The 26,312-nt window shown below is 37.6% G+C and overlaps 1 protein-coding gene across 9 annotated transcripts in view; it reads right to left on the reverse strand.

The window, feature by feature from the left end:
• LRFN5 (leucine rich repeat and fibronectin type III domain containing 5) overlaps positions 1-26,312 on the reverse strand; it is a gene marked incomplete at its 3' end in the record, with an annotated part of 299,325 nt that overhangs the window by 11,978 nt on the left and 261,035 nt on the right. For 5 of the 9 annotated variants that reach the window (XM_080658210.1, XM_080658212.1, XM_080658211.1 and 2 more), the window contains 2 exons: positions 4,348-5,752; positions 1,068-1,780 (listed from right to left, as the gene is read on the reverse strand). In XM_080658210.1, the coding sequence (XP_080514336.1) occupies positions 1,068-1,780; positions 4,348-5,732 (2,098 nt within the window). In that variant the 5' untranslated portion in view covers positions 5,733-5,752. Of the gene's footprint in view, positions 1-837; positions 1,781-4,347; positions 5,753-26,312 lie in introns of those variants that run through there. The other 4 variants (XM_080658208.1, XM_080658205.1, XM_080658207.1 and 1 more) reach the window with 1 other exon arrangement.

Genomic DNA, 26,312 nt, shown 5'->3' on the forward strand with positions numbered 1-26,312 from the left:
ATTTTTGTCTCCCTTTTTAACTTACATTGAGAAAAATATAAAACTCATTCATTTAGCAAATGTGTATTAAATGTAATGAAAACACTTTCATATGACCAGGTAGATGCGTATAAAATTGTGGCATATAATTTAAAACTGAACTGGATATTTTTATAAATGCAAAATCAATTGCATTTTTTTTTTGCTTCCCAATGAAAAAGGTATGTCCTGGATGAGAAATATCATAGGACCATTAAGGCGTCAGAACCAAAAATGTTTTTCAGAAGGGTACTTATTTTAACACTTGTCTGGATATCCTTATTTAATATTTTATTTTAAATAACAAAACAACACAAAGTTGTTTTCTATAATATTTGTCTAAAAACAAACACCATTGTCGTTGAGAGAAATAGGCAATCTATTCACTGAAAAATACCAATTATTCATAGGTGGTCCTTTTAAGACTGGAGGAGAAATATCACTATTTATGCAAGACTTTATTTTTCCTATGACAACTTTCATTTTGTGATCTGCTATTGCAGAATCTGGAAGCCAGTTCTTTTTGGGAAAGGCACTGCTACTATGTCATGCTTTTTTCCTAATCATTCATATATATATGTGTGTGTGTGTGTGTGTATGTATGTATATATATGTGTGTATACATATATATGTCTATATATACATGTATATGCATATATATATATATACGTATATAAAATTTATATATAAATAACTGTATCCTAGAAAGTTTATACACCTCGGTTCTATTAGCCATGTGTCAGAGAAACAGGACTGAAATTTCAAATTCCAACTTCCTATGTGAGTTCTCAAAATAATTTTTTCATTAAAAATAACAGGTTACACAGTGCTTTCCAATATACACTCAGAATTTGAAAGAGTTGTCCTTCCACTATGCCCATCAGAACTGTTGGGTTGAATTAACATCACATTCATAGACATGCTTCTTTTAGAAAATAGTCCACATGTGCTCGGTGAGTTAATATAACAATAGTATTCCTTTAATTCTCCATTCAGGGAGTACCTGTGCCTTGCTCTGGACCTCTCAGCGGGCAAAGTGAGAAACTTACTTGGCTTTGAATGTGCTCTTTTAGATGCGGGCCCCTCTGTGACAGAATCAGGAGGTCGACTAGCTAACTGCAATGCAGTTGAGTTGTTCCTGTTAGTGTTTTGGGACTCAACATTTGTGACAGCTTCATTCTGTGGTTCGGTACCTGGCTTTGTGCCTGTCTTTCTTTTCTGCTTTTGGGACACAGAAGTGCTTGAAGTCCAGGTAGGAGGCAAAGCAGAGGTAGTGGTAGAGGAGTCCTGACTTGAACAAACTTCTGAAGATTGTATCACACTGTCACTGGCAACTTTACAACACGGAGCATTCTCTTCATGCCCCACAGCTTGCTTGGACATGGACTGGGGCAGCGTTACACTGCAGCCTTGCATTTGAGCCCCATTCGTTTGAGAGTAGACATTGCTGACCTTGGTGACCTTGTGTTGGCCATTATTATTACAAACCTTATACCGGATCATTAGAATGATGATGAAAACCAGCACGGATGCTACAATTATTCCACCAATAATAATAATCATGGTGCCTCCCAAAAACTGGGACTGCATGAAATGGCATCGCACGTAATCCTGTTCTGTAGTAAACTGGATGCAACCCACGACTCTTGTGGCAGTGAGAGAAGTGATGCCATCATCATATATTGCCAAGACACACAAGTCATACATAGTTCCAGCAGCCAGGTTATTGACAAGAAAAGTTTTGCTCGTAGGAGGTATCATTCTGAGAGACAATGGAATTTGTGTTAATATTAAAAAGAAAAACATATATACACACAGAGTCATTATGACTTCAGTTCTGTTTAATTTCAGTGCTCATTAAGATAAGCCCACTAATAACAGACATGAAATATGGGAAAATGATCCAACCTTATCCCAGTTAAAATGGCTAAAAGTTAATGTTGTATTCTGCACCATGTCTTTGAAAAGCTTATCAATGACATTGCTTGGCAAAGCAGAAGTCCAAATAAAAGCCACTGCTGAGAAATAACTTATGACAAATTGCTTTTGAAAGGTGTGACTGTGACATTATCAGACTGCTAAACAAATCCATTTAGCACTTACAACACCTCTGTGACTAAAAGCCAATTTGAAGGAAAGAAAAACACTGACGATCACATTAGAAACCAGAATGGAAATGCATTTTGGAGTATTTATTTTCCAAATCAGTTATAAGCTGCTATGGAATGACACCCAGTAAAACTATCTTTAATAAATAAGATCATTACTAACATTAAAGTATTTTTAGGAATCTCACCCCTCTCTTAATCCTTCAACACTTGGTTCCCTGTATGTTTTTATATGAATATGAGGTCGATGAAAATGTATGTGTGATATCCTATAAACATGAACAGGTCAAGGCTATTTACCAGAGAGAGCATAAATCCCTCGACCTATCCATTGTGGGATGATGGAGTTACTTTCAAAACAGTTTCTAAAATTTGTTGAGTCTATAGATATCTCTGAATCCATTATATTACAAAAGTCTTCTGTGGAAGACTTTTCCACTAACTTAGTAGTAACTTACACTATGACCAAAACTTACATTTAATGTGGGGAAAAAAGGCTTAAAACTCTATCTTTTCCTAAAAGAGAATTTTGGAAAAACTTAGTAATACTAACATGTTGTACAACCTAAGCAATGCTGTCTAACTGTACCAGGAAACTCTTAGGGCAGAGTATGTATTTGTAATCAAAATCACCACCATTTAGTGAGTGCTAATAAATAACAGGTATTTCTAAGCATGTTATATACATTATAATTTAATTTTTACAATGACTGTATGAGATAGGCATTATCACAATTTTATACATGACAAACATTAGGGACTGGATTTCAAGCCATTTCCTTAAATAGAATTTAATTGTAATGGCAGGATTAAAATATTGGAATTTAGAAAAAAGATGAACCTATTTCACAGAGTTAATGTTTAAAACATATAGAATGTGTAGTAGCTACAGGAAGGTAAGGGGATAGAGGTGGATGCTTATCTTGCACTGTGGGTTAAATAACTCATAGCTCAGGTGAAGAGCTGAGTATAACAAAGACCCAAACTACTTTATACTAACATACATGAATCATAGTCTGCATCCCATATATCAAGTAATAAGAGAGATATTAGAAACCATTTACTCTAATCTCTTCCTTTTAAAGATGAGGAAATTAAAGCTCAGCCAGGGAGAACCTTGCCCAGGATTGATCACATGGCTAGCTGGGCTAGTTTTGTTTTTCCTACCAGCTTATGCTCACTTTAAAAAAACTTATCTCCTTCCCATACACGAGGGAAAACCAAATTATCTTCAGGAATTCACATAGGTATGAAAGAACTGAGTTGATCTGATTTCACAAAAGATATATTTCAAAGCCATGATTTTGCATCATGTCCCAGGATTAATAAGAATCTATCATGAGTGAAATTATATGGAGGGATAAAAAGGTATATTTCCAACTGAAAATTGGACAAGATGTGACTATAAATCAATGAGGCTGAACTTTAGAAAAACATACCAGAAATCCTTTAGTCAGATGCAAATTCTCTCCATCAATGTCCTTACAGGAGATTAAATATTTATCTTCAGTGATACTCTCACTGCTCAAAATATGTATGAAGTTTCCCTTTGGAACTGTCTTGAGAACCAGTGTATATGAGACAACACAACACATATACATAAGTCAATTACTCAAGATATCAGTCTCATTATTTTATAGTTACATCCTATTTTTGACCAAAAATGGCAATACCCATCTTGATCACCCACCTTATTCATAAGACTTGGCTCCAAATGGCTTTTGCTTGTTTCCAAAATTCAAATTCACCCTCAAAAGACGATGATTTGCCACCACTGAGGATATTCAAAATAGTATGACGAAGGTTCTAAAGATAATTCCAAAAGTGCTTTGAGCAATGGCAGCATCATTGGGATAATGGTATAGCCTCCCAACATGACTTCCTTGAAGGAAAGAACACTCATATGGATATGTAAGTTCTGGTATGTTTTTGACTTTTTTAAATAAGTCCATCTTGTTCTCTGATAGTCACATCTCTTAGAGGAGGGGGGGAAAGTAAGCATAATATTAGATATAAATTTGAACTCTCTAAACATAACACCATTCAAAATAGTTTCCCACATGAATTCATCTTTCACAAGCCTCACATTTTAAGCCTTATACTTTAATATGAAGTAATATAATTACAATATAGTGTAGCACTGACAAAAATATCAGAATACCATAAGAAGCCCTACACTAAGATGCATGGCAAGTATACAAATTTGCTTAATTTTTCTTACCTGTAAACAAGGGTGTCATCATAAGTACCATTGTACTGGATTTGAAACATACGTATTCCAGGAATATTTCTTTGAAAATTAAATTTAAGTAATGCCGTAGATGACGTTGCTTCTGCCACCACAATTTTATCTTGACTCATTTTGGTATCACCATTACTAGTGCTTGCATTAGAACCTGACTTAGTAGAAGTTGAAATATCTGAAGAACCAGGATCAGGCTCATGGATGTGGTTCGTACTGTTTAGTAAGTGAGGGAGCTTAATTATGTGAAGATCCACTGTTTGTGTTGCTTCCCCTGCAGGATTGGAAGCAATGCAGGTAAAAGCACCCGTATCCTTTACAGTTGTTATCATGATGTCCAGTGTTCCATTATCATACACCAGAGATCTTGTTGCATTTGAAATCAGCTTCCCTTCAGGAGAAATCCAGTGAATTGCAGGTTCAGGGTCTCCCCTGGCTTTGCATCTCAAGGTTGCCCTTTGACCCTCTAGGACTCTCATCTCATGTGTGTGGCGAGTAATGAGAGGAGGCTCACACAAAAACTCTTCCTCAGGAATTGACCAAAAATAGCGACCAGTTAAAAGTGCTGGAGAAGCACAGGTCTCTAGGTCATCTTCTCTGGACAGACGCCTCAACCACAACAATTCACAATTGCAGTGCAAAGGGTTGCCACCAAAACTTAATGCAAAAGTAGACGGGTTTATGATTCCTGAGGTCACTAGTACCTGAGCTCGCTGAAAGAGAGGGTCAGGTGGTAGCTTCTGCAATTTATTTGATGTTACATCTAGCCGCGTCATCTTGTGCAAGTGGGAGAAAGTCCCCTTAGGAATGTTATCAATCATATTGTGATCCAAACTAAGGGTGTGCAAGCTAACCATCTTCTCGACAGCATCCCAAGGAATTGTTTCTAAATTATTATAGGACAGATCCAGCTCTTCAAGGGCAAAGACATCATCAAATGCTGTAGATGAAATTAAAGTCAGCTGATTGTTGTTCAGTATCAAATGATGGAGATTGGAAAGCCCACTGAACATATCATTTGTAATTTTAGTCAATCTGTTGCTATTCAAATGCAATGCCCTCAGATTTCGTAAGTCAGCAAAAGCATGCGGTGTAATAAAACTTATTGTATTCCTGGATAGAGTCAGGTCCACCAAGCTGGTCATATTGGCAAAATCTTTCCTTTTAATATTTGTAACAAAATTGTCTGCCAAGCGCAGTTCCACAGTTCTTCTGTCAATGTTTGGTGGAACAAATAAAAGCCCTTTCTTGGCACAAAGGGTTGCAAGATTAGGAGACAAAATCTGACAGACACAACGCTTTGGACAGATCTGAGCTCTCACTGCTATGCCAATGAAAAACAGATAAAAAAGGAATTTTTCCATTGTAGATCAGATTTAAGAGCCTGTAAGAAAAGACGAAATGTAGAGTTAACATTTAATCATTTCACCAAGGTTTGTGTTCCTATTAGAATAATCTTTTTTTGTCTCAATTGAAACACAGAAACAATTTATTAATTTGTTTATTTAACAAATAAGTATAAAATACCCACTCTGGACCTGAGGATATTATGGACACTCAGATACTAGTAAAAATATACCATTCACGGCCTCATGGGATTTAAAATCAAATGGGGAAAAGAAGTCAATAGATTACTATAATTCTATAAATTGTTATTTTTGAAATATGGTACTCCCCGGGTGCACAGAAAGAGGTATTAGCCCAAATTGTAGGGTAGGAGTTCTGGAAAACTTCCCATAATCCCCAAAAGACATAAGTTCAAAAGCTTAGACATATTTAAGGATTTGCAAGTATTTCAATTTACTGGCCTGGGTAGAAACAATGAGAGACAATATTTGTTATTGTTAACCTTGTGGCATTATGTTTGAAAATAATTAAATTTTATTAAATTTTATTCATCTTTATGAGTTATATTAAACATAATACAACCTTCACATTCTAACAGTAATACAAAATCTTATTCTCAAAAATAGAAAGGCTGAAAATTTACCACATATGTTCTGGCTTCTATAATATTAAAAAAAATTTATTTGATATAAACATGTATTTTTAAAGATAATTTTTGAAGATAAATTATCAAAATACTTGGCAGTGAGTCCAAAAAGATGTCATATTCCACTTTCTTTTTCTTAAAATCTTAATGAATTTACATTTATCCAAATTTAATTTAAAAGAACCTGATGCTTTCATTTTCAAGTTTGATCTTAAGTTTTTGCTCTTGAAATTAATGCTCAAAACCAAAAATATGTTAATATATAATTAAAAATTATCATAATTTACTAGTACATGTAGCTTTACAAGCCAAGAAGGAAAGTAGATGGAGAAATCATTAAAATTCTTAATTGAAAAAAATATGAAATAAGGAGTTATTCTAGAAATAATGCACCTGGTTTTCCAAAATAAAATGTATTGTTGTAGGTTCAATTTACTTTATGCCTATTTTATGCCATATTGAATGTGGTTGCAATAAGTAAGGATTGTCATTTTTAACAAATGAAATAGAGTCATGCTCTAGGTTCAAGACAGAATGACTAGTACTGAGCTAGCCTTTCCAAAATAAGCAGCAAAAAAAGTACAAAAATATATAAAACTATAGTTTTCAGACATCAGAAAAGAGGAAGCACAAAACTGTGTTCCTTGAGATAAGTGAATTAAAAAAAAAAAAAAAAACATTATTGCTCCTGGAGACACTTTCTAAACCACAGCACAGAAGGGAAAACAAGGCAAAGCATCAATGGTCTTAATTAATTGAAGAAACAGAGATTGGAGTGCAGAAAGTCTTCAGTGGCTTGAATGTATAAGGCAGAGTAGCAGAAAGGCGAGTTTTCAGAACTCCAGTAATCTCTAAATAGAGACAGGGGAGTGAATACTAGCCAAAGTGAAACACTGATTAAAAAGAAAGATAGAAATAAAATTGAACAAAGACTCAGTGACCTGTGAGAAAATATTAAGCAGTCAAACATACATATAATTGCATTATCAAAAGAAAGCTGTAAGGTCAAAATATATTTGAAGAAATAATGGCAAAATTTGTGATTTAAAAGACAGAAGCAATTCTTAAATCTAAGCTCAAAATAATAAAGACCACACCAACACACATCACAATTATATTGCAAAAAAAAAAAAAAGAAAAATAGTATTAAAAGCAGTCACGTAAATAAGACACATCACAAGAAAATAAAATGAACAAAATAAAAATAATGGCTGACTCCTCACTGACTCTCCTTAGGAAGTAAACCAAGATGGAAGACTAAAAAATATTTCTAAAGTGCTTCAAGAAAAAGGAAGGCCTATCAACTTGGATGTGAATTTAACCATTCATAAAAGATCAAAGTAAAATAAAGATATTTTGAGAGCCCTAGACAGTTTTGCTCAGTGGATAGAGCATCGGCCTGAAGACTCAAGGGTCCTGGGTTCGATTCCCGTTCAGGGCATGTACCTTGGTTGCTGGCACATCCCCAGTAGGAGGTGTGCAGGAGGCAGCTGATTGATGTTCCTCTCTCATCGATGTTTCTAACTCTCTATCCCTCTCCCTTCCTTTCTGTAAAAAATCAATAAAATATATTTTTTAAAAAAAGATATTTTGATAGAGAAACAAATGAAAAGATTCATCACCAGTGGAACTGAACTATAAAAAATATAAAGGAATTCTATTCAGTCTGAAAGAAAATTATATCAGATGGCATCTTTAATCTTTATAAATGTATGAAAAACAACATAAATGGTATATCTGTGGATAAGCATAAAATATTTTTTGTGTTTTAATGTTTATAAATAGTACTTCTGGCATAGATTTAAAAAGTTACAAAAGCCATCATTCTCACCATAACCACCAAATAAGCTGGATAAGCTACAAATAACATCATAATGCTGAGGATGCAAATATTAACTTAAAAGATATATTCCAGGAAGTGAATCCTCTATGAAAGGGGAGAGATCCATGGATGGTCTCCTATTTTCCCTACCAACAGAAAGGTAGATTGTAGGACCCACCAATGTTGTTCTTCTCCTTCAGTAATATGTGATGCTGACTATTCTGGATCATATGAACTTTAGATTTATTTGTCAACATCCATAAAACAACTTTTGAGTTTTAAGAATTTTTTTGTGTGATAAGTCCTTTATCAGATATATCTTTGTAAGTAAAATAATTTCTTCCAGTCTCTGGCTTAGGATTTCCATCTTCTGGAACAACTGTAAATAGACCTAGTCATATGGTGGCAAGGTTTAGAGAGAGGGCAAGTGTATATAGTCCCATGATTAGGTCTCAGTGTTTTAGTGAGTCAGCGCCTCTGGACTGTGGTACATGTATACAATGGAATACCACGCAGTGGGAACAAAGAAGGAATTCTTATCACTTGCAACATCAAATGGGCCTGGAGAGTATTTTGCTAAGTGAATTAAGCAAATCAGAGAAAGATAAGTATCACATTATCACACTCATATGTGCAATCTAATAAACAAAATAAACTGAAGAAAAAAAATAGGTCCAGAGACATAGAACTATGAACAGACTAATGAATTTCAAAGGGAATGTAGGGTTGGGGGGGTGAGATTAATCAGGGAATTTATATGCATATATGCATAGCCCATGGACACAGACAATAGTGTGGCGAAGGCTTGCAAGGGGCAGGTGCAGGGAAGAGGGAGTCAATTGGAGAAAAACACACAAAGAAAACAAAAACAAAGGGGACATCAGTAATACTTTCAACGGTAAAGATTAAAAAGAAACCACAAAACAAAAACAAAGTGTTCCTGTGTTCCCCTCTCCTTCTCCGTAGGTAAGACAGGATGGCTACAGTGAGCTGGAGTCAGCCTTTCCCTCGTGTAAGGCTAGAGTTGGCTGCGATTGAGTTCTTTCCTCCCCAGGTCAGATAGGCTCAGATGATACCACAGCAGTTAAGCTCTACTTACTTTGTTTCCCCTGAAGACAGGCCTTGTTAAGAAGTAGAGAGCTCTAACATAAGGGTTCCTTTCCTTCTCCCTGCTGGAAGCAGGAGCAGATATTGCTCAAATATTTGCTATGGGAATTTGGTGGAGCTCCTGGACGTAAATCTCAAAATATTGTGGGACCCTCCCTGATGGCTGGGTTCCCCTGAAGTTTTTAACTCAGACGTGTGTGCACTGAGCCACCAGCAATTCATCATAGCAGTTGAGGTTTCCCTACTCTGCCACGGTTCCTGCAGTGTTTGCTGCTCTGTCTTCGCCCCAGTTAGCTGGGACTCCCTGCATTCACCCTCTGCCTTTCCAATGTGGGGAATGGCTACCCTGTGTCTTCCCTCTCTATGGACCCAAGAAGAGTTTGCTTATTTTTAAATTTTTCAATCTGCTTAGTATTTTTTTTACTGTTGATATAAGAGAGTGGCAACATCCAAGCTCCTTAACATGCAGGACAAGAAACCAGAATTTTAATGTATTTTTAAGAACCACATGGAGACTGGTATAAGAAAATAAATCCTGAAGAACCCCATATCAAGGAAAGAAAGTGATTTCCCCACATTTCATTCTTATTTCTCTTTATTGAATCAGGGAGATCTTACTTGGAAAATATGGAGATGGGAAGAGAATATAGACAGATATTCTATATTTGTGAATAAAAAAGAATCAGAGATAAAAAGGAAAATTAAATTGAATCCTCCAAGTAAACCAGAGTTCCATCTTTGGAAGAATGGGTAAGAAGCAGAAGCCTGAAATAAAAATTTCCGTCACTCGGGACTTTCTGCTATAAAACACTGAAAGAGGGCATGCAGAGCTCAGTTCCTTTCCTCCTATCCAGATATTTCTGACTTTCAACCACAGAATACCTGGGGTGACACTGGAGAGGTGAGAACATTTTCCTAGAAAATATTACTAACTTCATAGAATGTATAGAAGCTCAGTTCTAGCCCAAAACAAAGACATCTAGGGATGAGCTTAGAGATCAAACAGATGTCCTTAGCCACCAAAACGGCTGGCCGCTGTGCTGTTATATAGGGTAAGGTTTCGAAAAGTTTAGACATCACATGGTTCATCTATAAAACAAAGATTTCCAAAACCACTCCCCTGCTAAGATCCCATGTCTGAATAAACGGGAAATTCCCAACCAGGCTCTCCAAACATTTGATGCTGTGGTGAACTGAATCACAACACTACCATAAGAAATTATAGACTGAGCTTAACCTGCAGCACATATAGACTCAGCCCTCACTCTAGTAGACTGAAAGAAGAAACATCCCACCTTTTAAAAAAGTAAGTATTTATTTCATCCTCTACTGTGCTTTAGTATAAAATATGCTGCATAAAGTAAGAAATCACACACACACACAAAAATGAGAAAGCAAGAAAAAGTGGCTAACATTCCAAAAAGGAAATGGTCAATAGAAGCAGACCAATAGACATCCCAGATGTTAGAATTGTCACAGCAAATTAAAATAATTACTTAACGTGCTGTTCAATGTTTCTCAGTCTCTGGATCTGTTCTTGTTCATCAGTCTATGCCGTTCATTATATTCCACAAATGAGTGAGATCATGTGATATTTATCTTTCTCTGCCTGGCTTATTTCACTTAACATAATACTCTCCATCTCCATCCATGTTGTTGTAAATGGTAGGAATTCCTTCTTTTTTACCGCAGCATAGTATTCCATTGTGTAGATATACCACAGTTTTTTGATCCACTCATCTTATCAAGACTGCATTATAAAATTTACAAAAGCCTCCATTAATCAAAAAAAGGGGGGATAGTAGGGTAATATCATGTAAGGAAAAATATCCTATAAGTAAATTATATCTAGAAAACTTTTACTTTACAAAATTAATTTTCATTTGGAATGCTAACAGCAAGACACCCATGAAAAACACACATGATGTCTAAATAAGACAAAGGAAAATCGTTTGGGCAAAAATGAAAAGGATCCCAAATCGATTATATAGAAAAGATTCCTTTATTAACTTTTGGTCGAGAATATGTTTGTATATTTTCAGAAAACAACCCCAAGACCATGTGGATTCCTGCAACAGAGAGGAATTGACAGGTCTGCTCCAACCACGAAGACAAGAGGAGAAACAGTCCAGAGATGGAAGATGCTGACGACGCCTTGCCACGCTAGCAGTCAGAAGCTGTGCATCGCAGCAGGTTGCCTAGGACCAAACCAGAGAGGGTCGAACCTGCATTGCCACCATGTGCCCACCATCCAGATATCATTGCTGACCTGTACACATAAGGAACTGTTTAACATTGAAAAAGGGACTCAGAACTGTTGGACATTGAAATTGGGACTTAAACAGTTTTTGTTATTATATGTTTATTTCTAGTCTGCAGAGGCAAGATTTTTTAAAGGAAAGAAATGGGGGAAAAATAGATACAGAGGCAAAGAAGCATTGAACAGACTGTCAAACTACAGTGGGAAGGCAGGGGAGGTTGCGGGGGGGCTGTAAGAGATCAACCGAAGAACTTGTATGCATGCATATAAGCATAACCAATGGATACAAGACACTGGGGTGGGGGCAGGTAAAGGCATGTACTGGAGGGTTGGGGAGGCTGGAGGGGAGGTCAATCGGGGGAAAAAAAAAGGAGACATATGTACTACTATTTGTAATACTTCAAACAATAAAAAAATAAAAATAAAATAAAATAATTACTTAAAAAATGCTGAAGTGTCTTATAGAAAAGGTAGACAACTTGCATGTAATGGGTAATATTAGCAGAGACATAGAAACAGTTATAAAAATTGAAATGGTTTTGAATAAACCATTAGATGTACTTAAGGGAATCCTGGGCACAGCAGAAGAAAGTATCAATGAGTACAGATTGATAGAAAAAATCCCAACTCCAACACATGAGGGAAAAACTGAAAGAAGAGCACATAAAGTCTGAGATCTGAAGGAAAATATCAGAATGTTTGACATAATCATAATTGGAATCCCAGAGAAAAAGGAAACAGTGAGTGGAGTAGAAGAAATATTATGAAGTAATAATGGTTGAGAAATTTCCAGAACTGATAACATTAAATAATCCAAAAATGCCAATAAACTCCAAGCAGTATAAACACAAAGATAATCATACCTAAACACATATGATTCCATATATACATATATATCCTATCTAATAAAAGAGTAATATGCAAATTAACTGTCACTCCGCAACAAATATGGCGGCGCCCATAGCCACAAGATGGCGGCGCCCAGTCCTCTCAGCCCTGCCGGAGTCCCCCAGTCTCAGGGAAGGCTGCCGCTGAGAGCCTGCAGAGTAAGCGGCCTGGTGGATGCTGCCCAGAGGCCCTCCTGACCCTTTATAAAAAACAAAAACAAATTCACTCCCCACTGCCCGATCCCCTGCCAGCGGTGGCAGCCTGGGGTCTCAGCCTGGCAGGGACGCCTCACCCCCATGGCGTGATCCCCCGCCAGCGGCGGCAGCCTGGGCTGGGGTCTCAGCCATGCCCAGGATATGATTCCCTGCCAGCAGTGGCAACCTGGGCTGGGGTCTCAGCCTGGCAGGGGCACGCCTCCCCACTGTGTGATCCCCTCCCAGCTGCGGCAGCCTGGGGTCTCAACCACTGAGTCACACCAGCCAGACAGATATGAAGGAATCTTAAATGTTTCTTTTTTTAAAAAAATATATTTTATTGATTTTTTACAGAGAAGAAGGGAAAGGGATAGAGAGCTAGAAACATCTATGAGAGAGAAACATCCATCAGCGGCCTCCTCTACACTCTCCACTAGGTATGTGCCCCCAACCAAGGTACATGTCCTTGACCGGAATCAAACCTGGGAACCTTGAGTCTGCAGGCAGACGTTCCATCCACCTAGCCAAACCAGTTAGGGCTGTCCAATATGTTAAAGAAAAAGCCCTATCTAATATAGAGGGAATATGCAGGGGAGGGCATTTGAGGGTGACCGGGTTGTCAGGGGAGGGCAGTTGGGGATGATCGGGCTGGCAGGAGAGCAGTTAGGCATCGATCAGGCTGGCAGGGGAGTGGTTAGGGGGTGATCAGGCTGGCAGGCAGAAGTGGTTAGGGGCAATCAGGAAGGCGCGCAGGCGAGCAGTTGGGAGCCAGCAGTCCTGGATTGTGAAAGGGATGTCTGACTGCCTGTAAATAGGCAGTTGGACATCCCCTGAGGGGTCCCAGATTGGAGAGGGTGCAGGTTGGGCTGAGGGACACACCCCCCAGGGCATGAATTTTGTGCACCAGGCCCCTCTAGTGTATATATATATATATATATATATATATATATATATATATATAGAGAGAGAGAGAGAGAGAGAGAGAGAGATTAGAAAAGGTAGCAGAGCACAAAGATATTACATACAGGAGCATAATTATATGAACTATAATTGAATTCTCATAATAAATAATGAAGGCCAAAAGAAAAAATATTTTTAAATATAAATTAAAAAAAAAACACCTCTCTCAACCTTGGATTTCATATCCAATGAAAATATCCTTCATAATGAACATAAAACAAAGATGTTTATAGGTAGAAAAAGCTAAGAGAAATTAATCTCGGATACTATCTGCAAGATATAATGGAAGAAGTTCATGGGACAGAAGAAAGAGAAAAAAATTAACCATTGAGAAAATATAAAATCAAAGAAAAGATGGTAGACTTAATCTAAATGATACCCATAATTACTTTAAAACAACTTCAATCTTTAAAGGTCAAGGTTATTAGTCTGCCCAAAATAGCAGAGGGGCCCATTCATACAGCATTAAAAAACACAATTTAAAAGTGAAAATACAGATTATTGAAAGTCAAAGGATATTAAAGATATATCATGAAATACTTAGCATAAAAAGCTTGGCATGGCTAAATTATTATCAAACAGAGTGGAAGAAGAAAACGAGTGTACCAGAGATAAACATGGGCATTTCATAAAGAAAGGATCTGTTCATCAAGAAAATATGAAAACACTAAAAGTGCATGCCTTTAATGTTAGAGCTTCAAAATACACAAAACAATACATGACAGAACAAAGTAGATTAATTCATTAAAATCTACAATTACAGCTGGAGACATAAATTCTCAGTAATTAACAGAATAAGGTGACAAAATAAAAAGAGCAGTAGCTATAAATGATTTGAACACAGTAACACTATAAACCAACTTGTCATAATTTACAATTATGGAACACTAGAGGCCCGGTGCATGAGATTCATGCAGGGTTGGGGGGGAGGGGGGTGTCCCTCAGCCCAGCCTGCACCCTCTCCAATCTGGGACCTCTTGGGGGATGTCCAACTGTCAGATGCCCCCTGCGGGATCGGGCCTAAACCGGCAGTTGGACATCCTTCTCACAATCCGGGACTGCTGGCTCCTAACCATTCGCATGCCTGGCTGTCTGATTGCTCTTAACCACTCTGTCTGCCAGTCTGATAGCCCCCTAACCGCTCCCCTGCCAGCACGACTGACACTTAACTGCTCCCTTGCAGGCCCGATCACCCCCAACTGCCCTCCCATGCTGGTCATCTTGTGACAATGTGAGGGTGGACATCTTGTGATGATGTGGGGACAGCTATCTTTGGGTGGCCATCTTGTGAAGACATGGGGGCGGCCATCTTGTGATGACGTGGGGGTGGCCACCTTGTGATGCGAGGGTGTGAGGGTCAATTTGCATATTAACTCTTTATTATATAGGACTAGGGGCCAGGGACATAAGATTCGTGCATGGCGGGGGGGGGGGGGGCGGGGGGGCAGGTCCCTCAGCCTGGCCTGCACTCTCTCACAGTCCAGGACCGCTTGGGGGATGTCCACCTGCCAGCTTAGACCTGAACCCCTGGGATCAGTCCTAAGCTGGCAGTCAGACATCCCTCTCACAGTCCGGGGCTCTTGCAGTCCACGACCCCTCGCTCCTTACCGCCTGCCTGCAGCAGAGGCAGGAGAGGCTCCCGCCATCGCCACTACCACATCACTGGCTCGCTGCTCCTTAGTACTGCCTCAGAGTCAGGAGAGGCTCTTGCCACTGCTGCTGGGCTTGCCAGCCATGAGCCCAGCTTCTGGCTGAGCGGTGCTCCCCCTGTGCGAGTGCACTGACCACCAGGGGGCAGCTCCTGAGTTGAGTGTCTGTCCCCTGGTGGTCAGTGCACGACATAGCGACCGGTCTTTCTACTGTTCAGTTGATTTCCACATTACGCTTTTATTATATAGGATAAGCAGGTGCTCATGGAACAGTTACCAAGATACTCTATATAAAAGACCTGAATTCTCAAAATATATAAAATGATTTAATTCAACTAAAGATATTATCTGATCACTTGGTATTTTGTTACAAATCAATAAAAATAAATATTTAGGAACTTCTAACATGTTAGCAAATTAAAAAATACAATGACCAAAAACACCACAAAGGAATATAATCAATATTCTGAACATAATTATTGAAATAAGAGTGGAAATCAATGAAATTGAAAGAAGACAAAAATAGAGAAATACACAAGTGAAAATCAGCTTTCAAAAATGATTGATAAAATTGATCTATACTCTGCAAGACATACAAAGAAAATAATAAGAAAAACCAAAAATTATTAACAAAGAGAATAAAAAAGAGACATCAATATACATCCCAAAGACATTAAAAGTCTAATACAAGGATTTTTATGAACAATGTAATGCCAATAAACTCAGTTTAGATAACATTAAGAAATTTTTTTTTAAATATATTTTATTGATATTTTACAGAGAGGAAGGGAGAGGGATAGAGAGTTAGAAACATCGATGAGAGAGAAACATCGATCAGCTGCCTCCTGCACACCCCCCACTGGGGATGTGCCCGCAACCAAGGTACACGTCCTTGACCGGAATCGAACCTGGGACCCCCCAGTCCGCAGGCTGATGCTCTATCCACTGAGCCAAACCGGTTTCGGCAAGAAATTTTTTTAGAACACAAAATACCACAACTATTAACACAAGAAAGCTCATTGAAAATATAAAAATACCACATTTATTAAAGAAACTCAATGCATAACAACACCTTTCTACAAAGGTAATTCCAAATCAAGTAAGATCTCTTTCTCTCTTTCTCACTCTCTGAAATGGACAGATATAACATATGATCATTTAAATATATAGTACATATAAATTACATATAATTTAAATATGATATAATCCCAAGATATCAATAATTATTTTAAACATAAATTGAATCTAAAATTTAAAAGCAAAGGCTATTAGTTTGCCTAAAATAACAGGGTGGCCAACTCATAAAGGATTTAAAAAACACACGTTGGGAAAAAAAAAATGTCTACACACACAAATGTAAATGTTACCACTTGGCAATCTGGGTAAAGTGTACACAGAAACTCTTCATGCTCTTTTTTTAACTTTTAATAATTACAAAATTATAACCAAAAATGTTAAAAGATAATACAAGTATCATGAGGAAATGACAAAGCAATTCCCTGACTGGGAGAAAATATTCTAAGTGTGTGTGTGTGTGTGTGTGTGTGTGTGTGTGTGTGTGTGTATCTCACAAAAACCCTGTATTATGAATATAAAAAGAAATCTTACAACTTAATCAAATACACTATTTCTAATAATAAAATTGGCAAAAGAATGGAAAAGATACTTAACAATAAATATATAAGGATGACCTATATCCAAATAAAAATATTCACAATGTTATTAGTCATCAGTGAAATCAGATTTAAACTAAAATCCTCACTACCCAACCTGAAAATTAAAAATAAACAAACAAAAAGCCTGGTGATCCCAATGGTGGTAATGTTCTGAACCACTGGAACCTTAATACATTGCTGGTGCAAGTGCAAAATGTTACAACCATTGTGGAGAGCTGCTTGGCAGTTGTTTTGCTCCATTAAACGTGTTCTTATTTACCTAATGATACAGCAATTGCACTCCAAGTATTTACAGGAGATACAAAAATGCAGGTATACAAAAAGGTGCTCTCTAGAATGCTCAAAATAGCTATTAGCCCCAAATTCAAAACAACTCAAATGTATACTAACAGTGGAAGAGATAAATTCCACTATATTCATACAAGAAATGCTAGGGAGTAATAGAAAGGAAAATGAATGTTACTGATATGCTCAATTACATGGGTGGGTTTTGTTATAGGTTAATTGTATCCTCTCAAAAAAATATGGGTAAACCTTGGGGCAGTATGCTAAGTGAGGTAAGTCAGAGAGAGAAATATTAATATTTTCTGGTATCACGTACACGTGGAATCTAAAAAAGCCCAAATTTGTAAAAACCGAGAGTAGAATGGTGGTTTCCAGATGCTATGGGGTGGAGGAATTAGGAGATCTTGTTTAAGGGTAAAACCTTGCAATTAGTAGATAAATAAGTCTTGCAAATTTACTAATGCACAACACACTGATTATAGACAATACTGTATCATAAACATCAGAACTTCCAAGAGACTAGATCTTAATTGTTCCCACTACAAAAAAGAAATGACCATTATATGGCACAACAAACGTGTTATCCAATGCTATGGTGGCAATCACATTGCAATATTAAATCTATAAAATCAACACATTGTACACTTTAAACTGACACAATGCTATATGTAAATTATATCTCAATTAACAACAAAAAAAGTGATGCTGAAGTCCTAACCCATAAGTGTGACCTTATTTAGAACTAAGGCTATTGTACATTATCAAATTAAAGGGAGGTGATTACTGTAGACCAAGCATGTCAAACTCGTGGCCTGCGGGCCGCATGCGGCCTACAACAAATATTTTTGCAGCCCAGCCAATAGAAATGTTTTAATAAAAATTTTGTAAGTTACTTTTTACAATATCCCATTATAAGTAATTATTAATAATGAACTACAACGTTTGCTAATGACTGATTACTATAATAGTGTTGCATTAATTTCCCTCATGCGCCTTATGCGCAATCCAATGATTGTAACCTTATAAGCAGGGGAAATTTCAATGCAAAGACAGATATTCACAGAAGGAAGACTTCATGAATCACAATGAGAATGTTCTCTATAAAAATGAGGAAAGCTTCACGATACCAGAATCTAGGCAAGAGGAAGAAAACAGTTTCTTCCTCAGAGCCCTCAAAAGGTAGCCAACCATCTCAGACACCTTGATTTCCAATTTCTAGCTTCCAAAATTGTGAAACAATTTCCATTTAAGACACCCAGTTTGTGATACAGTGTTACAGCAGTTCTAACTCTAAACTATGAGTCTCAAACGTGTCCCTTAATAGAAGAATTGCAGGTATATATCAATACATATTGCAAGCTTCCAAGTATACCATGTGGAGCAAAAGTAGGTTTACAAGTTGCTTATCTGAAAAATAATACAATAATTAACAATTTGAATAAGAGAATAAACTCTGTGTTGCCCATACTCACAACTGAAAAACTGTTTGCCCCACCCTGTATGTTCATTTAGAACAGGCCATACAAATCCTTAGTGACAGAAGTCAAATCAGTGATTGCCTAGTAGGAGGATAATAGATTGTAAAGGAGTACAAGGAAATTTTGGGGTCATACAAATATTCTATGTTATATTTGGAATAGCAGTATACAGATATACCCATTTATCACAATTCCTTAATTATATATGTAAAATCTAAGAATATCTCAATATAGTTGATCAGATTAATAAAGGAAATATGGATTTTCCATTATATTTCCAAATATTGGTTCAAAAGAAAGAATTTATAAAATGACACATTATTGGTAGTTAATCAGAACTTACCCAATATTTTTCTCAGCTCTGTCATATATCTTCAAAGATGTCATTTCATTCCAACCCAAATTATGCACCTTATTTCAAAATCTGATTTATTTTACCAGTAATATAAGCACTGCCTAATATAATATGATCTCAATGTCAATAGGGTGATTTAAAAAGTAAGGGTAAGTTTAGAATAAAATATGGCCACGTTTTTAACTCTATGTTTATTTTTTGTTTAAGTGACACTTTTAACTAATACAAAAAAATCATGAGTTGTGATTCATGAGCTCTCCCATTTTCTAAGGACAGGGTGGAGATTTCTAAAAGACAAAGGATAAGGAATCATGTAAACAAACAGTTTTTAACTCTTACAATTTCACATACTAATTATTGACATACTTATTAGATTAATATATGACCACTTGAAGCAAATAAATATGAATAGTAGAGTAGAGTCGTTGTCATATTTTACTGGAACTCATGATTTAAAATTTATAAAGGTCATCAAAGACACTATTATCTTATCTAGTTAAGTGACACTGTTCTAAAACATGATTAGTCTATTGCTTTCTCTAAATAGTTCAATTCTCTAACAACACTGATGGGTTTTTAATAATATTTTAGAGGGACTATAACTCAGTAAACAGCACACAGTTGCAGCTCTTAAGATAGTATTTACACATATCTATACTTTATATTCTTTCAAGCTAATTCCTTTCAGACACAAAGTGACACTTTTATAACCAAGAAGAGTCAACCACATACAAACTGGAAAATGACTGTCCAGTACTGCATTCTTCTTCCAGCCCATGGAAGTATTTTATTTTGACAATTAGACTAAGATATAAAAGCAAATTTAGATTTTACAACAAACTGAGAGTATAATCTATTTTCTGCAGAAACCAATAGGGTACCAATTTATATGTTGCATTAAAGAAAAGCTATTGGGCTACTCATGAGCTGCCATCATTCAGCAGAGCTCTACAAAAGTTCAGTTAGCACGCCTTTGCTCAGGCCAATACTGAGGGATGGCAACAGATGTCTGTTGATGCTGATGAGTTGTTTTAGGATTTGTTGTAATGGAACTTTTATAATATAGTTTAGATAATGAAACTCATGTGATATTCACTTAAGTATTTTAGATTTCTGCTAAATTTTAAGGACTATAAATGATAACCTTATAACTCCATTCTGTACTAAAATATGTACTGAGTATATGGCCATTGAATCTGTTAAATCCAGGCCTCAAAATATGACAGTTATCACCCACAACAATTATCCTTTGGTCTTTGATTATGATAGCCACTAGTAAAATTCCTAAACACATTGAACATAATACATTTTTAAAATTCACCCCGCATCCATTCACTCATACTTTTATTAATTTACTAGAGGCCTGGTGCATGAAATTCGTGCATGGGGGCGTCTCCAATCCAGGACCCCTTGGGGGATGTCTGTCTGCCGGTTTAGGCGCTATCACGGGGATCGGGCCTAAACCGGCAGTTGGACATCCCTCTCACAATCCTGGACCACTGGCTCCTAATCGCTCACCTGCCTTCCTGCCTGGTTGCCCCTAACTGCTCCCTCTGCTGGCCAGGTTGCCCCCCAACAGCCCCCTCCCTGACAGCCTGGTCCCTATTAACTGCCCCCTGCTGGCCTGGTCACCCCTCACTGCACCCCCTGCCAGCCTAATCACCCACAACTGCCACCTCTGCCAGCCTGGCCACCCTCAACTGCACCCCCCCTCCCGCCAGCCTGGTCACCTCTTACTGCCCCCTCTGCCGGCCTGGTCCCCCTAACTTGCCCCCCTGCCAGCCTGGTCACCCCCAACTGCCCCCCCTACTGGCCTGGTCACCCCCAACTGCCTATCCTGCCGGCCCGGTTACCCCTCACGCCACCCCACCAGCCTGGTCTCCCCACGCAGCCTGCTTGTTCAGTCGTTTGGTCACCCCTCACTAACCCCCCTGCCAGCCTGGTCGCTCCACGCAGCCTGCTTGTTTAGTCGTTTGGTCATCCCTCACTAAACCCCCTGCCGGCCTGGTTGTAGGCAGCCATCTTGTGAGGGTGTGAGGGTTAATTTGCATATTACCTCTTTATTATATAGGATGCATCAAGATTTATTTAGTATCTGCACCACATACAAGGTGACTGCTAGAACATACCAAGCACAGAAGGCTGGAGTCTAACTAGGACAAACACATACTCAATTCTAATAGAGGACTGACTAAAAAGTTTGAACTTAATATATATTTTAATATTTAAATTTACACAGTTCAAATGGCTCTGTGAGTTAACACAGCATCCTGTAGTTTTTATTCTCAATATGTGTGTATACATGTATATTTTCTTTTATTTAATGGCATATCTACACGAATAAAAGAGTAAGATGCAAATTGACTGTACCTTTGTGACACCCACCAGCCAATCAGGAGTGAGTATGCAAATTAACCTAACAAAGATGGAAGGTTAATTTGCATTCACAGGCGTCAGAGGCGGGGCGGGACGCTTGCGTCGTCTCCATGGCGATGATGCAGGCGTTCCGCACTGCCCCAGCTGCTCTGGGCCTCTGGGCAGCATGGGAAGGCAGAAAGGCAGCTCCGGGCCTGAGCGAAAAGGCGGCTCCAGCTGGAGCGAAGGTGGTGCCAGCAGCCAGGGGAAAGAAGGCCCATTCTTGCATGAATCTTTGTGCATCGGGCCTCTAATGTGTACATAAACACATATTATTTACACTAATAAACTACAGATAAGAGACTAATTACTTAAATCAAATTTTTAAACAATAATAGTTTCCATTCATTGAGAACAGGTAAACATGAAGGAAGTAATGGCCTATTTTATAGATGAAAAAATCAGATTTAAATACTGATAACTATTAAATTAAACCAATTTACTAAATGAAATATATGCCATTTAGTAAAGATACAAATATCTAACTAGTAGATGTGTAAATGTTTCTTTGCTTTTAAAAAGTAAAGTAAAAGCTATCTATATGTTTTATATCTTCTATAAAATGTTTTTAATATTTTGTTAGCTTACATTAGAAACAAAAGTGGACTTGTTATGTGATGTACTTATAATACCATATCCCATTTAACCCTTGCACAACTCCATATAAAGTAGTTATTTTTATTCCCATTTTATATAATAAAATTTAAGAAATGTTAAGCAATCCTTAAGATGAAGATATATCTATTTTTTAAATCTATGCTCTTCCTTGGATAAAATGATGCTTGTAAATATTATGTTTTTCTGATTATGTAGCACTTGACATAAAAGGTTGTTGACTCCAACGAAGATTCCTTAAACTCATTAATTGATGTACTCAGTTATTTTCCTGATCTGTTTTTATAACTAAGTTACATTTAAAAGGTTGCTAGCATATTACCATGGTAAGGACATCAAAGCCCTTGGATGACAACCATATGACACATTTAGCCACTGTTACTCATTTTTCTTTGATATGTTAAGACATGACTGAAGTTACCCAAATACTTAGGTCCATAAAGCTAAGTATTATTTTTAAGAATATAAATTCTACCTCAGAGGAAGGAGAGTGGTTTCTGTGTATAAAGAGGTCAGTATTCTCCCACTGATGTGGGCTGAGTTGTCTCTCTTCTTGCCCACCTGGAAGTCAGTCTGCAGAGACGATCATGCCATTGAAGGTTAGGGTTAGTGAATACCATTAGTAATCCTGTAGGAGAATGCATACTTTTGCAGAAAACAGCTTGGAAAGAGAAAGCATCCTAGAACAATCCAGGGCTAAGAGAATGTGAAGATTCCCAACAGTGCTAGAACTGCCATGGTTTGGAGCTGGGTCAGCTGGCACAGGGGGCAAGTAGATTCTTAAAATGAATGTGTATTGATTGTGGGTACTCCTTATGGGTGTACAGATATAGGTGGAAAATGTTTGAGAAGGGAGAGGGTTGATGTGTGTATAAAAGTGCAAGATAATTTATATTTAAAACTTCAATTAAGACAATAATGCCTCTAAGGAATAGGTTTAATTTCTCTGGAGAGCAGGTGGTTATTTGTTTAGCAAAATAATTTGATAATCCACTTGTGTGTGAATGGTGAGCATCTGAAGGCATGCTTTTAAAGGGCAATGAAACAAGGGATAGCCAAATTCCATGTTTAATAAATTTAAGTTAATGTACACTGAGGGTAAGATATGAGAGCAGAGAGTACTGACAGAAGCACATAAAGGGAGAATATTCTGTGTAGAAGAGTGATAGGCATGTGGCCTTCAGATTAATAGTCACAGATAAGTAACCTCTCAGATAAAGAGCATCTTGTTTGCTTGTGTATTATTACATGGTTGCTCCTCATCAAATTCAACCTGAAGAAGTGTGCCCCAGCAAGTCCATGCCATGTGGGGAACATCAGGGGAAAAGGAGCTGTATTCTATGTCTGGTCTGGTACTAGATGAAGATGAAACTGAATCCCAGCATAGGCCTGCTAGAGTCCAATCTGGATTTAATGCACTGGTGTCTCTTTTGATTGTAGCTCCTTGCAGGAATCAGGTTTCCATGAACACAGGGGACATGAAACATAGCAAATGTGAAACACAGAGAAATGACTACCCTGCCTAGGCAGAATAGTAGATGACCTTCGCTTTCTTCCAATTTCCAGGAAAACAGAAGCTTCCTCCTCAGAATTCACCTCGGTTTTATGACAACTTGAAAGGGCAGAGAGAGGGTTATAATACAAATATAAATGCCATTAATTGGCTTTTCAAATCTAGCAGACTATTTTATACTTTATCCATTTTCCTTTGATATCCTGAAGGGTGAGTCTCTGAGCTTTTGAGATGGCATGTTATCCATTATGCTACAGTTTCCGGATGGTGTTTAACGTTTCATGTAACTAGTCTCTGTGGTTATATTGGCTCTGTTGTGCTGTTGCCATAGTAATTAAAGAGGTACATTTGCAGAGCAATGCAGAGTGATCAGCACAGATATGTTGTCTGACACAATTCAGGCATCTAGAAATCTGGACAAGTCTTCAGAAAAAAGTGGTTTAGAGTTTCTCTTGATATCATTGTGGTCATTGAGTCAGCCAAGTTATCACCAATATAAAATCTTATTGAAAAGCTAAGGAAAAGGGAAAAAAAAAAAAGAAAGAAATACACACATACAAAGGAAGAAGTTTACTACTGAGGGTTTAAATACTAAATATGTGTGTGGGTGGAAAGTTCTGGCAGTACTCCTACAGAAATATTTTGACAAACTAACACCATATGGAAGCTTTTATACCAGTGAAAGCAATATTTTTTTTCTCTCTCTATATTTATTTCTCTCCTCTCTCTCTCTCCTCCCCTCCCATCTCTCTCAAACACATTCACCCTATACAGTGCTATTAGATTCCCCTAGTTTTTTTTAATTGCAATTTTATACCTTTTACAACATAATGATCATTTTAATGTGATGTTGTACATATTTCGAAAAGTAATATATTACCACATAAAAGTCCATGCTCATTTATATAAAAAATTAAAAATTTAAGAGGTAACAGATTAAAGGACACAAACAGATGATTCATAGAAACCTGGACCACTCCCTCTCTGTATTGAACTGACAACTTGTCTACTCCACTTTGATCTCTAATAATCTCAAAACATGTCTACAACTGAGCTCCTAATTTTGTGTCTCAAATCTGCGCTACTCCTCCTGTAGAATTTCCCTCTAATTGTAGGTTAACTACATTATTTTCAAAGCCCAGACCCCAAACAGTAGAGTTATTCATTACTCTTCTCTTTCTGTTATATACCATATCTTGTTCATTAATATTTCTACTATACAGTAAAAATATATATGATGAGATCATATCTACCACAATGACATTTCATCGTCTTTCACCTGTAGTACAAAAATAGCCTCCTAACCAGTCACTCTGATTCAGACATTATGTCCCTTTAGTATATTTCCACAAAGTAACCCAAGTGATCTTATTAAAACTTAAAGCAAACCAAAAACTTTTTACTTTGAGAAAATGCTCACTTGGAGAAAATGCTCACTTGGAGGAAAGGCTCATTTGGAGGAAAGGCTCACATCCTTACAATGGCCACAAATTCCTATCTGATCCATCTACCACTGCTTCTTTAATTTCAGTGATCACTCCACTCTTATCACATGGGCCACTTTGCTGTTTCTCAAACACAGTGGGCAAACTATTGCTAAAGGCTGTACTTTCTTCCTTTTTTCTGGATTTCAACACCCATCATTATGCATATGTTTATTAATCCTTCAATTCCTTCCAGTCTTTATTTGAATACTAGAGGCCTGGTGCATGAAAATTCATGTACTGGACGGGGGTCCCTTAGCCCGGCCTGCCCCCTCTCACAGTCCGGGAGCTCTCAGGGGCGATCAGGGAAGGCAACAGCCCCATCACACCTCTGCTGCTGCCATTGCCAGCAGTGCAAGCCTCAGCCGGCCCTGGTTACCTGAGCCTCGGGCGGGCCCTGGGCAGCTGCGGAGCTGAGGGAAGGTCCAGACGCACTGCACACCTGCCACCCCACCCCCAGTGGGGCTGAAAGGACTGGGGAACTCTGGCAGGGCAGAGAGGACTGGGTGCCGCCATCTTTGTGACAGTGTAATGGTCAATTTGCATATTCCCTCTTTATTAGATAGGATCACCTCCAGAGTGGGTATATCCTATCCATCTTATTTATATTTAACCCCCCCTCCAATCCTTTATTTTTTTTCTCCATAACAATTACCATCAACTCATCTTCTATACATTTCATTTCTTGGTTTAGTTTCCAACTCCACCAAAATAAAATTAATGCTCTATGAAGGAATAAATTTTTCTGTTTTGTTTACCACTGTAGCCGTAACACTTTGAGGAAGGACTGGCACAAAGAGGGTTCTCAATAAATATTCATTTAGTGAATAAAGATGGAAATCTAACTTTTAGCATGTGTCTGAGGAAGTATTACAAGTTTTTAATAATTAAAATATAAATGAAAGCAACATTTTCTAAAACTAGTGTTTAATTTTTACATCATAATATCAGTGCTGATGAAACTACAATGAAAAGGTAGTCTCATACATTGCTACAGGCAGTAGACATTTAGAGTGATATGGCCTCTAAAATTTAAAAGATCCTGAAGGCTGGAGAAAAGAATATGTACAGAATGGGGGAGTAAGGGAAAATCCCAATATTGGCAGGCTGTTGAAAAGGGAAATTAAGTCATTAATTGAGCAACCTTGAGTTTTGAAGGAACTGATTAATTAAGAGCATTAGAGGATGTTTTATTGTGTTTTGAGCAGGACCATATCCTCTTCTACATCTGAAGAAAAACTGTAATTTGT

Source organism: Plecotus auritus (assembly GCF_963455305.1).
Source record: "Plecotus auritus genome assembly, chromosome: 1".
Classification (NCBI taxonomy): Eukaryota; Metazoa; Chordata; class Mammalia; order Chiroptera; family Vespertilionidae; genus Plecotus; species Plecotus auritus.